Source organism: Phaenicophaeus curvirostris, chromosome 11, assembly GCF_032191515.1.
Source record: "Phaenicophaeus curvirostris isolate KB17595 chromosome 11, BPBGC_Pcur_1.0, whole genome shotgun sequence".
Classification (NCBI taxonomy): domain Eukaryota; kingdom Metazoa; phylum Chordata; class Aves; order Cuculiformes; family Cuculidae; genus Phaenicophaeus; species Phaenicophaeus curvirostris.
Genome location: NC_091402.1, coordinates 22,444,437 through 22,460,216, shown reverse-complemented (window position 1 = coordinate 22,460,216; position 15,780 = coordinate 22,444,437). Strand labels below are relative to the sequence as shown.

General features: G+C 46.0%; 1 protein-coding gene across 2 annotated transcripts in view; it reads right to left on the bottom strand.

The window, feature by feature from the left end:
- RAD54L2 (RAD54 like 2) overlaps positions 1–15,780 on the bottom strand; it is a 56,883-nt gene that overhangs the window by 36,409 nt on the left and 4,694 nt on the right. For both annotated transcript variants that reach the window (XM_069865594.1, XM_069865592.1), the window contains exon 2: positions 1,300–1,506. In XM_069865594.1, the coding sequence (XP_069721695.1) occupies positions 1,300–1,450 (151 nt within the window). In that variant the 5' untranslated portion in view covers positions 1,451–1,506. The remainder of the gene's footprint in view (positions 1–1,299; positions 1,507–15,780) is intronic.

The following is a 15,780-nucleotide window of genomic DNA, read 5'->3' as shown; positions in this document are numbered from 1 at the left end:
CAGGAGACGAGTAGATGAAGTGCTTGGCGATGGCTCAGTAGTGGACAGGGATGGTTGGACTCAATGATCTCAAAGGTCTTTTCCAACCAAACGATTCTCAATTCTCTCCAGCTGTCTCCCAGGAATTCCCTTGTTCCTTACCTGATTCAACACCTCATTTCTGCTTCTTTCTCACCAGAAAAGGCCATCGTGTGAATAACACCAGAAGAATCAAGTTCATTTGCATCAACATTTTATAAGCATTACAAATCAAACCAGCAATTTCAAGCAGCACGTGGCTGAAGAATATAAAAAAACCAAACCCAAACAACACTTGACGACAACAACATACTTTGAAACCAAAAATACTTCAGTAACTGGAAGAAGAGAGAAGCGTCTGTCTTTAACATATTCTATGCTCAGAAAAGCAAGACTATTCTCACTAGGCTCAAGTAGGTGCATCAAAAATCTGCACACCCTTTGAAATCATTGAAAATCACAGTTGTAAGGGAAGCAAACACAGCATCGCCTCGGGCTCGGGCTGTAGTTTTATGATACAAGGAATGTGGTGGCAAACACAGCACGGGGAATTCCCGCCTGAGCCACGCGCTCCCGTCTACGTGCTCTAGAACATCACTCCTGCTGCTGAGCCGAACAGCACACGTTTAGGATGCTGCCATGACCCAGAACCGTTACCTGATCTCGCATAAACACGACCCGCACTGCCCAAGTCCACAGGCAGCTGTATCATTCACAGCTAAAGACGCGAGCGGGGTGAGGACAGGAGATGACAACTGACTTGGCCAGCAGAGCCACTTTCATTTTGCAAAACAAGCAAAAGCAAACCTAACCTGTACGCTGCCAGAAAAGCACATTTTCCAGCTGTTAAGGTTGATTATTGTACGTAAGCCCTCCTTGCCCAGAGCATCCATGAAAGTGCTTAACTATGGGCAAGGCAGTGAAGTAAATATTTTTAATTTCATTGGATCCTTCTAATAATACATGTAATTGCAAACTGATTTCTTCACTTCTTTATACAACTTCTTCCCCAGAATCTGTACCTATTTTAAATATTCTATCCTCCTTACAATTTCTGCTGGTGGCTTGTTTTCATGATGTAATTTTTTTTTGGCCAAGAGTCCAAATTTAACCTACAATGAATCTCTATTTCAACTGAACACCCACGTAAGCACTTCTCCCTGCCAAGCGCTGGACAAATCCCACTCCTTACGCTACCTACCAAGGTGTCACTCATCAAAATCAGTGGTGCCAGTTCTGTATAACAAACATATGCAGAGGTCCACAACCCCATTCACTTACCACTCTCGTCAAGTAAGTCCTCCTCGTCATCCCCATCGTTGTCCTCCTCCATCGCCTCCTCCTCATCTTCCTCCTCCTCCTCTTCCATATCCTCCTGCTCCAAGTCCGGGTCCAGGTCTGGATCACTCCCTGAGATTGACTCGTCTGACATGATTCCCAGTGGTGCTCCTCGTGCATTACCTGCTCATGTTCTACTGTGAGGCAGCCCTGCAAGAAAAGAGAAGAGGTACACAGTGATCCTGGTCAATCTCAAACTTTGGGCCTCTGGGCTCAAAATCACAGGATTACTGCAGGCAAAAACTCAAATCTGCCATCAGTCCTTTAAGTAACCATTATATACGACTGCGCACAAAATCCTGTGTGGAAAACGGATACAATAAGCAATGTATTATAGAATCACGGAACAACCCCACTCTCTCAGCCTCTCCTTGTATGGGAGGTGCTCCAGCCCTCAAATCATCTTCATGGTCTCCTCTGGACCTGTTCCAACAGTCCTATATCCCTCCATATCTGAGGATTCCAGAACTGGACACAGGACTCCAGGTGGGGTCTCATGAGACCAGAGTAGAGGGGGAGAATCCCCTCCCTTGACCTGCTGGCCACACTTCTTTGGATGTGGTTGGCAAGGCCTAAGGATACAGGCCCAACATTGTAGCATCAGTATCAGAACCAATATATTAACTAATCACTCAAAAAAACATCTCTTTCTTGGTATCCTTGACACCTACACAGCAAAAAGACTCCTTGCATCGATATCCAATTACCAAAAGATGCAAAAATAAACACATTATTAAAACAATTTCAGAGCACTGCCGTCCAAACATGAAACACAGTAAAAAGAATCAGTCTGGGAATCCCACAGGGATACCTGCTCCCCGGCTCCCTGCGTACATCGCTCCAATATGCAGCCGTGGGTCACGGAAAGAACCCCACTCTCGGCTCAGCTGCACCTGCAGCATAGGTCATCCAGCTTCATCTTAATAACAGCACAGACAGAAGACAATGAGATCCCTTTTATACCAGTTGCACATCCATAAAGCAGGGTAAGAAGAAGAGTAAACATGAGGGAATAATGGTTCAGAGAGAATTTAGATTCCCTTCCTCTAAAGAACGACACCAGAGATGGCTGCGCATGACCCCGCTGTCATGCTCCTCCGGTGCACCGCAGCAGAAATCACAGCCCAAAACAACAATAAAGCCTAGAGAGGCCCAGGGCAACCACAAAGTCACAAGTTTATCTGTTCAGATCATGCACTGCACTTCTGGGTAGTGATGCCTATCTGGGCTCTCCTCTTCCACACACAAAGAACCGTCATAAGGGAGCTGAGTAAGGTGGCTGAGGAGAAAGAAACACAAGAAGACAACCGAAAGAAGGCTCCTTGTTCTCAAGGAACATAAAAGGAAAGGACTGTTCAAAAATCAAGTCTCAGAAGAATTACTACCCACACATTCCCCAGAAAGCTTTAAAGAAAGAAGAGGACAACATTCCTCAGTATCATTTTCTATGACCCCTTACTTAGGCTGCATTTCCAGTGTAAACAAGAAAATGTTTGAGAACTAATCAGCATTTAAAAAAAAAAAGACATTTCTAAGCAGATAAAGCAGCATCCATATCCACAAACACTTCCAGAAACAGAAAAAAACAATTTTCAGCTGTGTTGCAGCAGTAACTGGACACCTCAGAAACCTGAAGGTTAAAGACACAACTCCTCTGTAGCAGGGCTGAAAATCTGACTGTCAAGCGTGCTGAATTATTCCAGCTGAAGTCATCAGTTCCTGCTTTGCTCAACTCAGCTCCTCAATAACATTGAAGAGTGTCTGAAAGAAAATAACCTCAAGGGAAGAGCAGGCTTTGTGGAGATGGGTGTGGGAATAGGAAGCCTTTCACTCGGGGTCCCAGGAGCACTTTCCCAGCAGGAAGAGACAACTGAAGTTCCTACACTGTTCCATGTCTCACACGAAATAAGTAGGCTTAGTCGAGCAGATGGCAGAAAAGGCCAAAATCTAAATGAGCTGAAGTGGAACTGTGCCAGTTCACCCAAGCCCGAGCTTCATTCAGCTCCTGCTGGCAGGCAGGCACCCAGCCCCGCTGCTGTCCGCCGGCTGCACCACGGTGACCCCGGCACCACTTCCCTTCTGACAGCCACTGACCTCACACGAGGCCTCCAGGCACAAGGTAGTAGAGGATCCAAAGTTTTTCTGACAAACACCACACTAAAGTCCATGTGCACTTAAAAGCAGCTGCTTATTTTTGGTTTAATAGCAATAATGCTCCCTTCCAGCTGACACCCAGCCCTGAGGAAAACCAGCCCAGGTTTACTCTCTGCTCCAACCTGTAACTGTAAAGCTGCATGTGTTTCCTTCCATTTCAGAAGGAAATGATCAGTAGCGTCACCCTGTGGGTCCCTGCTGCTCCAGTGGGACTCCGAGGGGATTATCCCATTCCCAGGCTATCCATACTGTGCTAAAAAGCACCCTGCACACCGCCTGCCAGAAACCCTGTCAGCAGAAGCATCCTACAAACTGTCCACGTTTCATTGCCCCAGTAACCGAAGCACCAACCAAAAGCACACAAAGAACTAAACAAAAAAAAAAAAGAAAAGAAGAAATGGAAACACTACTCCAATGGCAGGAATGAATTCTCAGCTACAAATGGGAGAAGCTGCAATGCCACTAAAGGCTCCAGGTCAAAGCCTGACACGATTTCACCCATTGCTGTCCTCACAGGTATCATTGCTCATGTTTCATTGCTCCTTCAGAACCTAAAAAAACCTAAATACCACAAGACACTCTGTAAAAATTGTTTACAGGGAAGGCTATGGGTCTCTGTGTTTCGATAAATAAAAATCAAGCCCAGCAGAGCAGGTACCTCTTGGACTGGAGTAAAAACAGGCCTGAACCTCGGTCCAAATTCCTATTCCGCAGGAAGCATTTGCTCTTTACAAGCTACCTCTTGACACTCACCCAGCAGCCCAGCCCTATGTGGAGAGTTAAACTGAAGCCTTCCAGACAACTTCATTAACTCCGCTGTACCTATTGCCATGCTGCTGTCTTTCTCCCTCCCATCCTCCTCCTCAGCTCTGGCAGCTCCGCAGCCGCTCTCCGTCGCGGCAGCCCGGGGTCCCGGGAGGGCTCCCACCCTGCCCAACGGCACCGGGAGCACGCGGCAGGGACACGGCACGACAGGTAGGTAGGCATTACACTGCCCTCGTTTCTCACACCGATCTGACCCAGTTCGGAGCCTCCCACCAAGGGGAATTACACAACAGGGCCAGATTGTAGCTGCCGCTACTGTTTTATGGCTGAGTTATTCCAGTCTGCCCCATCTCCTCCCTTTGCACACACAGGCGCACCGTGCTCAACATCTAATCGCTGCAGGAAGGGCACTTTGTGAGAGATAAACAGATTACCTTCAACTAATCAAAGTTATCATTTGTCTGGACTTTCCGGCTGTCCCATATTAGCTCAGCTGGCGCGCGCCCTGCCCTGCCAGGGAGGGAAGCTGTGCCCCGAGCCGTGTGCCATAGGAGGGTTACAGCACCAAGAAACACCTCCAAACCTGCCACATCATGCTTCACAACAGCGAGGCAGAACTAGACACAGTACGGTGCCCAGGTCAATACCTGGTGATGCTGCAGAGAAAATGGGGAGGGGCATTAGGTGAAAACATTTTGACAAATCCCTTACTCAGGGAGAAGAAATGAGCTGTTGAGCTTATCCTACCCGCAAAGTGAAACCTTGCAATTACTTGCACATCAAATAAACATAGAATCACAGAATCACTGAGGTTAGAAAAGACCTGTAAGATCAAGTCCAGCCATCAGCCCAACCCCACCATGCCTGCTAAACCATGTCCCCAGGAGCCACATCTCCATGCTTTTTCAACCCCTCCGGGGATGGGGACTCCACCTCTGCCCTGGGACATTTTTCTTAATATCCAATCTGAACCTCCCCTGGTGCAACTTGAGGCCATTTCCTCTTGTCCCATTCCACTGTTACCTGGGAGAAGAGCCCAGCGCCCACCTTGTTCCAGCCTCCTTCCCAGGAGGAACAGAGAGCATTGAGGTCTCCCTTCAGCTTCTTACAGGCTGAACAGCCCCAGAGCCCTTAGCTGCTCCCAGAGCCCCTGGGCTCCAGACCCCTCCAGCTCCGCTTTTTGGAGTGAGGGCCCAACACTGAACCCAGGATTCGAGGTGCAACCTCACCAGCCAGCCTCTCTTGTGGTATTACATCCTGTCTTTCAACAAAGACAAAAACAGTTCTGAAGTGTTTTGGGCTTTGCTTTTTGAAGGGAGAACATTTCAGACGGTAAGTAAACACTGTACAGTGCCCCCTCAGCCTGTGCAGGAAGGATGTCCAGTTCTGGCTGAGGCAACTTCAAGGGCTTGCAAATTTGACACATTTCTGTTGTCCTCAAGCAGGGGGTTAGACTGGATGATCTGCACGGTCCCTTCCAATCTAAACCCTTCCACGATTCTATAATCCTATGAAGTTGACATAGAACTGTGAAAGCAAGCTTTTTCCCTTCTAAGGGATGTTTTTTTACTACAGGGTCACATGTGTCACAAGCCAAACTCTCAATTTGAAACAAGAAGCACCCTGGGATCTGGTGGCTTTGGCCAACTCTGTACAACATCACTGCTTTCATCAGAGCACTCATCAGCACTATAGAAACTAAACTATTACTGAACTGTTACAAAGACAAAGAAGTAAAAAGGATGGACGCAAGACAGGGCAGGCAGGAGTCGTCCTCCACCTGAGCAAGGAGAAGCAGGATTCCTCTGTACCACCAGGAAGCCACAGGGGTCTCGCAGCTTTTTGCCTGCTATGACACAAGTGATTTAGGCACAGGACATGCTCATTCCTGAGTACACACCACCCCATACAAATCCCTCCAGAAAGGGCAGGTTTAACACTAATGCTACAACAGTGCTGAATAGTAAAGAGGATTCCATCACCTCCCCAACCTTCAGCCAAGCCCAATATCTGGGACTCATCAAGCTTTGTCCCTCAAAGCCTGTTTTGTAACCAAGAGTGCACCTTGGTCACTGTGGTGCCTGGCCAAAGGAACAGATTCAAGCATGGTGGCAAATCACAAGAGTATTTGCACAGACAGTGTAATAAAACCTGGTGGACTCGATGATCCAGTGGGTCTCTTCCAACCTGGTTATTCTATGATTCTATGATAATGCTCTTACTTGTTTGGCAGCTCGCACACAAACACCTCATACTAGAGATAAATGAAGGTAACTGCTGGTTCTAGGGGAGAATGCTCCTCTTTTTGCTAGATTGGGTGCTAGCACGGTGTTGGTACCTCTCACGTAACCTTCGGTAACTAATGGAAAATCATTATAAAGCATAGAAATGGAATACAAACAGTCATCAGTTTCAGTATCTCTGTATAATAAATCTTCTACCAGTTTGCAAGTGATAACTCGCAATGTTATCGCAAAATAACAAAGAATACTTTTCTGTTTGATTTTAAAACCTAATCAGGGAAAAACCTGACCTCAGTGGGTTTGGACAGAACTTCCCTAACTTACATTATGGAACACATTAAAATTTAATTAAAAAATGGAGGAGGAAATCACTTAAAAAGGCAAACACGAAAAAAGAGCCCACTGAGTTACTGACCAACTCCAGTCTGGCAGGCCCCCTTCATCTTTAACACAGTGAACTGAAGTGTTCACTGAAAAATCAACCGGACCTTGTTTCCCCCAGCAATAACCCCCCCAAAAAATGCCCCAGAAAGGCATTTAAAGACATACTTAACTGTAATTTAAATCCCTTCTTCCTTTGCAGCCCCAGACTGTTAAGACCCAAACAATACAGTTTTTCAGCTGTGACTCATGGACAACTGGTAGCCACAAGCTGCCGCCTGGGGAGGAATAAAACCCTCCTCCTTTGATTCCTCTTGTTCCAACAGCAACAAAACTAAGTGGCATTGATCCCCCCCTTTAAGTGATGCATTTCCTCCAGGAATATTAAACTTCAGAAAGCAAAAAGCAGCCGCCTGTAAAATCCCAAATGGGAGGGCATCTGCTTGCCCCGCATCATCCTTCCGAGGAAGGCAAGCGTGATTCTCCCCACTCACGCACAGGCACAGCGCATCCAGTCTTCGCCTACACTTGATGCAAGTATTGAGGAGCCCACTGCAATTTGCAGGGAGCAGGAACTGAGAGGAAGAATACCAGTGCTTTAAAACACGACTCCATCAGTTTGGGGAGAGTTGCAGGGCTTGCTCTTTTATTCCCTGGAGGTTAACAGCCTCCTTCCTCCTTCCAGAAGGCACCACAGTGCTAAAAACAGCCTGAAACTGGTTGCTCCCTGAAAACAAAACCAACAAAAGTTGCCGCAAGAAGGGGTGAGAGAAAGGAAAAACAACCCTAAAACCATCCCATAAAGAAAGAAAAGGGAGAGCTAATCCTTCCCCTCTGCTGACACGACAGTGCTGGAACGGAGACTGTGACAATGAACATTACATAAGGCCTGGCTCCCGCTGCGATCCCAAACAAAAAGAGGCAGCGCGAGTCAATGGCAGCATCTGCAGATCATTACACAACCGGGACCGGTGGCAGCGGCACACACCGGCATCACCCGCCAGCTGCCGCCGGAGCCTCCTGCCTCGCAGAAGGGATGCGGGTGCACCCTGCTGCCGACAGTGCCAACCGTTTGGAACCTGCAAAGCAAAAGCCTGATGCCTCACAGGACGCCAGCGCCCACGGAAGGCCCTGACCAGCCCTTTACCTCCAGAGCCGGCAGAGACAGGCAAACCATTTTTGTGTTTACCTACGTATATAATGGTTTTCCTAAACAATGTCACATTGCTTTTAAAAGCAACTTTATCTGACCACACTGAAGTAGAAACTGGCTTCCTGTAAATCAACTCTTTTCCTTTGAAATACTCAGAATGTCCTCACTAGGAACCACCTGATCCAGAAAAGCGCTTTGTTCTGCCCCGCATACAGTTTCAGGCTGAGGTACACACACAAACCACCCCAATCAGAGAGTGTAAGTATTATTTTACAATAAACACTGAGCTATGATACACACATTACTTTTTTCCCTTCTAGAATCATGAGGATATTACTCTACAGACCCAAGCTTACTCTGAACAGAGCTTTAAAAGCAGCACAATGTAAGTTTGGCTACTGAAATAGGCAAATATTAACATAAAGATAACACACCCTGCAGGTCACCATACCCTTCCAGTCCCACTGTATGCTGAACAAGACTTTAATTACCCTTATGAACAAATCCAGCGCTAAGACGGAAGGGTGCAATAGAAAAGGGATCTCCTAGTACATTATTAATGAACACTATGGTGAGTAAGCACTGTGGCAGTCACCTACAGAAGCAGCAGCCACCAGACACAGCTCCTTCAGAGTGAAAATGTCACTATCATAGAATGGTTTGGGTTAAAAGGGACCCTAAAAATCACTCAGTCCAAACCCCTGCCACAGACAGGGACATTTCCCACTGAGTCACCATCCCAAATGTACACACTCACCTAACTTCCAGAAACACCAGGAATGCCTTTTGTAGTACTGGTTCTTGCTGAAGAGACAATACTCTACAGAGAGTCCTGTCCATGCAGAACCCAAATGTTGTTTCCAAAATTCAGAGGCATGATGTAAAGAGCATTCAGCTGACATCTTCAAAACACCACAACCTGCTGGCTATTCTTCCTCTCAAAGTTAAGGAGTGGAATTCCTTGTCCCAGCTCTTATTTTTCCACCCCTCCCCTTGAATTATTAGTTGGATTATTGAATTATTAGTTGGATTATTGAATTATTAGTTGGATCACTGAATTATCAGTTGGATCACTGAATTATCAGTTGGATCACTGAATTATCAGTTGGATCACTGAATTATCAGTTGGATCACTGAATTATCAGTTGGATCACTGAATTATTACTCTTGAATCAAGCCTGCCAAGTCATTTTACTCAAGATACCTATTTGTCTAAAGGTAGGAATTCTTGATCATTATTGAACTGGGCTGAACTTGCAAATTTGAACTATAACTCTTGATGGGAGTTCTTAGGTGCAATTAACAGCATTCTTTAACAGAGAAAATAAGTTACATGGCACTTCTGGAGCAGATTTGCTGGCAATGCTGTAAAATCTCACTCAATTTCATTCAGTTTTCTCTCTGCTGGGAACGAAGGAGGCAAATGTGACAGTTCAGGACTGTCTAGAGGATGCGCCCTCTCATCACGATCACAGCACATAGATATTCCCAGCCAAGTTCCATGCCAGCAGCAGGAGGCTACCAGCTCTGTATCTCATTCTGTTAAAATAAGCATTTCACTGACCAGAAGTATTGATTTTGTTGAAATATAAGATCTCCTCTTTGTTTTTTCAAGAGTGCAGAAGGAAGAAAAAGGCACCTCTAAACAACTTCTTATTTTATGGGAGAGTCAGAAAAAAGCAATTTCTTACAGAGTCTGTGTGACGAAGCAGATCGGCCATTTCCTCGAGGTCTCTACTCATTATCTGGGGCTGACTTCCCTCGAGCAGTTAACCATTGTCATTATAGAATAAACAAATTCAGAGCACATAATAAAGGCCTTAGCAACTCACATTCCTTGGAGAACAGGATGTGTAGAGACAGGGGACAGAAACGTAAAAGATGCTGGCTAGGGCAAACCTTGCTATCATTGTCCAGAGTTTGGAGCTTCTCCCAGAAAAAAAAAAACAAAAAACCAGCTTCCCCAGGAAATTCCCTCCAGAGACAACAGGGCCACACTGCAAGGCTGAGGGAAAAGCAGGAAAAAAAAAATCTCTTCTGGGGAAAGAGTTTTTACCCCAGTATCTCCACTCAAAAGCAGAGAACTTCTTCAGCCCCAGAGCTTCCTGGCTCTACACGACACTCACCTTGCCATCCACTTATCAAGGCTTTGCTTTACCCCATTCAGAGCTCGCTCTGCACTTCACACACTCAATGTTGAACGGCAGCGGTTTTGTAAGGCTCATTTTTCAGTCCCCTTCCCCCAGATTGTTAACACCTGTGGATGAGAAACTTCAAACCCTGTGGATGAGAAACTTCAAACCCAACTGCTGACACTACCCCTACAACTTCTTGATTTAAGAAACTATTCTTCGCTCCTGCTGCGTCCCACATCCTAGCACCCCGTCCAAACAGAACCTGACTTTTCCTGTTTCCGATGCCGGGAGCTGGTATTTGAGGTCACTGAGGTACACACCACAACCCTGGCACCTATTTAAGGAAGGAGCATACAACTCTTGTGCTGCTTCTGCTAAGGAGAACCCACAGCCAGCCACCTTTGCACACAAGTGCTAAGCAGTGATGATGCAAGAGCAATCCAAGCCTCTGGGCAGCTACATTACACTAGGAATGCTGTTGCCTTCACTTTCATCAGCGAGTGATGCAAATCATAAAGGCAAAGACTCAATAAAAGAAGGCGGTGATAAACAGAAAATGGCAACCAAAACCTGATGCTGATCCCACCAATTAGAGAGATGGGGACGTGCCCTGACACTGACCAGCAGCTTTTCGATTTCACAGGCACCAGAAGGGCAATTAATACTTGGCCTTGATTAATTTACCCCTTCTCCCTCTTGCTGCCTGCAGCTTGTCAGGCCCCAGCGTCCCTCTCTGCAGCAGCTGCCCCTTCCCACTAGCACCACTCCCACACCGTGACAGCTCGACTCCTCGTGTGGCCAGACAGCAAACTGATTCAGCTGAAAAACAACCCAGAATTCAGTTCCCACATGTAATTTACTACAAAGTCGCAGCAACAGCTATGCAGGTACAAAGGGAAGAGCAGTGAGCAGGTGGGAACAAGCAGTCCTGGGGACAGCCTGATCGAGCTGGCATCGCTGTCCACAGGGCTGTGGTCTCAGCAGCCAGAACACAGAATGACACAGAGAGCTCAAAAATCCTGTCTAGACTATGATTATAGCTCATCATTGCTGCCCATCACCAAAAGCTCAGGGCTACACAACGAGCTGTACTAACTCTCCAAAAAGAGAGCCACAAACAAGGAGGAAAATGCACATGTTGGGAAGGACTTTCTAACTTAAAACACTCCTCGAGCAGAAGCGACTGTACAAAAAAAAAAAAAAAAAAACAACAAAGAAAGAAAAAAAAGGAGTCATTGTAAGAGTGTGAGTAAAGAAACTGTTCACCTTTAACCACTTCCGTCTCTCTTTGTTGGTCTCTCTTTGTCAGCAAAATGGGTCAGGCAAGATAACAGAAAAGAGAGGAGAGATATAGGAGACCGAGACACCCCCTTCCAGAGAAAAGGAAATTCAAAGATTAAACTACAAACAGCTTCCCTCAAAAAAGGATTTTATCTCTAAGTCTTCCTGCACTGGACAGCCCAAGAATGCAAAGAAAAGAATACAAGACCTTACCTGCCTTGTTGAAATAATAATACAAGCAATAGAGTGGGAAAAGGTTGCATTTGGCTGGAAAAGGCTTTGAAGAGGTAACTTCTCCCACAGGACAGACTCCTTCAGCAATAAAAAAAGTTATTTGCTATAGCAACTGCCCTTCCCCAGAGCCAGTGAACATTCACATTATGTTTGATGCTTGCTGGAAACGTCTTTCTGGCCCAAGAGCTGTCCGGTGCGCACACCCATTTCCTACCGAAGCCGAGGGAGCCCCTGGGGAAAAGGCCATCCAGCAGCAACCTGCCACTAGCAGCCAGCTCTGCACGCTGCGTCCCCCTCTGCTCACAGGGCTGGCACGCGCTCGTCCTGCCATGGAGGAAAAGATCAAAGCGTCTGGAAAGCTGCCTGCCAGAAGAAGCTGCTGTCGTGACTAGATCAGTTCCCATCACGCTCCTAGAAGGGTTCAGGGAAACATCCCAAACCTAAGAACCCACTGCACTCAATCCGTAACCGTAACGGCACAGGCAGGAGAGTAGAGGGGTTGGTTCTCTCTCCAAGTCCTTCACGGCTTTGGCAGACAGGACACAACAGAAACCAATCCTTTTGGTGGACAACAACACATGCACTGATTTCATGCTGGGAGAGAAGCACAAGACACTGCATCCCTATGCATTCACAGTCAGAACTACCTCTGCCACCAGGAGCACGAGCAACTACTTCCCCAGGTGAAAAAGCAGTTGTTACAGAATGTAGAGACTTAGCCCCCAACACTGACAACATAAATGAGTAGACTAGAGTGCACGTTCGCAGATTTTTCAGGGAAAAGACTGGGGCAGATATTCCAGTTTGTTCAGGAAATGGAAGAGCCGTCCCTGTCCTCCTACACACAGCGTCTTCCTTTCTCCATCACCAAAAATGACACTGCTTCCCAAGAAGAGAGATTACAAACATTCAACTCCATTTAAGCACACAGCTCACACAAGCACATTTATGCCCTGGATAGAAAATGCATATTTAAGGGGTTTAAAGGAGTGCTATAAATGAACAAGTACCATCACCAGATCATTACCCAGCTGCAGTCTGGGCAAGATGGACTTGATGATCCTTGTGGGTCCCTTCCAACTCAGGTCATGTGATTCTACAATTCTAAGAAGAGACACTTGGTCTAAACAGGACCAGGTGAGACCCATCTGGCAAATGCCAATATTCCAGTACTCGCATGGTGGCACCAACACTCATACACTCACAGGTACCCATACAGGGTCCATGTGCAACCACTCCTCACGCCTGTCTTTCACATGATATCTCACCCTACCTTGGTGTCTTCAGGAGACAGAGACACCCTAATTTCCCTTAATAGTTACAAACATCTTCCTAATGATGGGTAATCACACTCACTGTTAGCAATCTGTGCCTTTTTCTTAAGCTGAAATAATCTTTTAAACTCCCGGGCACTGGCTGCTATCACATCTTCTTCCACTGAATTAAAGAGTCCCTTGGTACGCAGCCTATTTTGCCCAAAGAAAACTGAGAAACTTTTAAAATCTCCCGATAAGCTAAACTGATTGAGCACTCTGTCGTAAAAGTTTTATAATAAGCGACTTAATTACCCAAGCAATGCTGAACACTGCATCATCTTTGCTACTTTTGACCATCTTGCTAAAGAAACTGACATTAAACCTGGTCAAAATACTCCCAAACTCATCTCACTTCTCTGTCCTTATTCAGTATTTCCTGTTTATACACAAAAAACGATGGATATGTGTTAGCATTTACAAAGTCATTTCCTCATTTTAGTAGCCCTCCTGTCTCCAGTGTTAGTCTGAGGACTCGTGTACTGCCACCCTTTCCACGGGAACTGGATTTAGGAAGCACAGTTCTTTATTCTAGCCCTCCAGCCTCTCCTACCACACGCACAACTTAGTGCTCTGACTCTCTAAATCCGTATGTGGCCAAGTTAGACTCAGTTATCCAAGCGATTCGGAGGACAGTGCAGCTGCCATTCCTTCTTCATGCTTCACCACTCAGCGCAACCTTTACATGATCCACAAATTTGATCAGCTCTAATTTCATGTTTTCTTCCAGGCCACTGATCAAAATACTACAAAGCACCAGACTACTACAATTCCTTGAAAAATCCTCCATTCATATTCCGTTTCCCATATTTACTATTTTCAGTCGAGGGTTTGACTCACTGATCATACCTGAAAAAGATTCACCTCTCGACAGTGCCGTCATTGATCAGTATTAGAGGAAGAATGGGAATACAATTATCACACAAATCCCTTACCATATAGAATCATAGAATAACCAGGTTGGAAGAGACCCACCAGATCATCAAGTCCAACCATGATATGTTTGATACAAAAGCTTCAATTATACTTTTTTATCTTCCAGAGCAGTGACACTCACCAACCACACAGCAGTTTACTTCCCTAATTTTGACTAAATCCCACCAGCAGCTCTCCGAAATCAATTCCTTTTTAAGTAACATCCCATTTCCCAAGTTGCCTCAGTAGGCTGTGTGAGCACCTCCACCCCGCAGTCCCTTTCCAGGCTTTGCCAGGCTCACAGATTTTGTTTGCCTTGGGCTTAGGTTGGCTGGCGTTGCCTTAGCCTTTGGGTGCAAGACACAGCTAAAGCGATTCACATGAAATCAATGCACTTCAACAACCTATTTATTCTGGATTCAACAATTCCAAATACAATAACCCACACTTGACTGATGCTGATAAGCTGGATAAGACTTGAATTTCTCAGAGGCTAGAGAAAATCTTTGATGAATTATTATTTTCATGGTTTGGGTAAGCTAGAAAAGCTTTCTTTGCAAGCAAAAACTTTAGGTAAAAGCTTTCATTGTCAAGGCAAGAAAGTACCAGCCAAGACTATGGCATAGGTCCCCCACAGAGGTGGTGGATGCCCCATCCCTGGAAACATTCCAGGTCAGGTTGGACAGGGCTCTGAGCAATGTGATCAAGTTCAAGCTGTCCCTGCTCACTGCAGGGAGGTTGAACTGAATGGGCTCTAAGGGTCCCTCCCTTCCAACACAAACCATTCTGAGTTTGCATCACCCTCCTTTGTGGTTCAATTCTTTCCCATACTGTGCTTGCCCAACAAACTGTTTGTACCTGACCAGCCACACTGGCTAAGTGACAGAAAGGTTCTGCCCCTTCTGTTCATTGACTCTCTGCCCTTGTGTAGCTCCAGTTCTTTGTTAATTAGATCAAGTCAGCTTTCCCCGGAGAATGCCAGGGTAAAGTTATCTGCCTGGAATCTGTCAAATCACTACAAAACCTCTTTAATTGCTTTTATAAGTTTAGCGCCTCTCTTAAGGCTCTTGTTACATAAACTGCATTGTTTTGCATGCTAGGCCTTGATCAAAGTCCTCCTCGTGTTCAGTATAAGTTTTGATCTATGTGAAACACAAGAATGCATGTGGGTATATTGAGCTTATCCAACTTTGATTTCCTACTTATCTGCCAGCAAAATTCCACCAGTGTAGAACCAATTGCAGTGGCAGAAGAGAGCTGCTGTTAATATGCTTAATCCTTGGCTAGAAATTCCAGTTGTGGCAGTAGAAAGTGTTCTGTGCCACTGCATTGCTCCTACCAAGGCTTCTGCCAGTGCCGCTGCGTGTACACGGGCAGGGGAGGACGACAGAGTCACATCCACTCGTATCGGCACCCAGCTGGTTCATCTCACCAACTCTCCCCCTTTTCAACTCAGCGTTCACGGTAACTGCACTTTGCAGCTCAAAAACTCCTCCCAGGATTTAGGGCGGTAGAAGAGGGCACTGTTTATAAGGTTTGAACAGTGTGTTTATACTACAAGCCACACTGATAGCATCTAACAGATTTCTTTAACCTCATCTTGAAGCAAGTGGCTGAAAGTCTTCCCCCTTAAGCTTTCTGTAACAAGCTTTCCATACCCTTGAATGATACCTTCAGTCACAAGTTATTCAGCCCTCTCCAAGCACACAGAATCGATGCATCCACCAGACAGGCAACAGCCTTTACATCTTTTCCAATGTTTGAATACTCAACTCTCACTAATAACCAAGCTGGTCCACGCTTCCTTCCTTTGTTTCTACATCCAAACTTGCAGCCACGCCTGCAGAGCG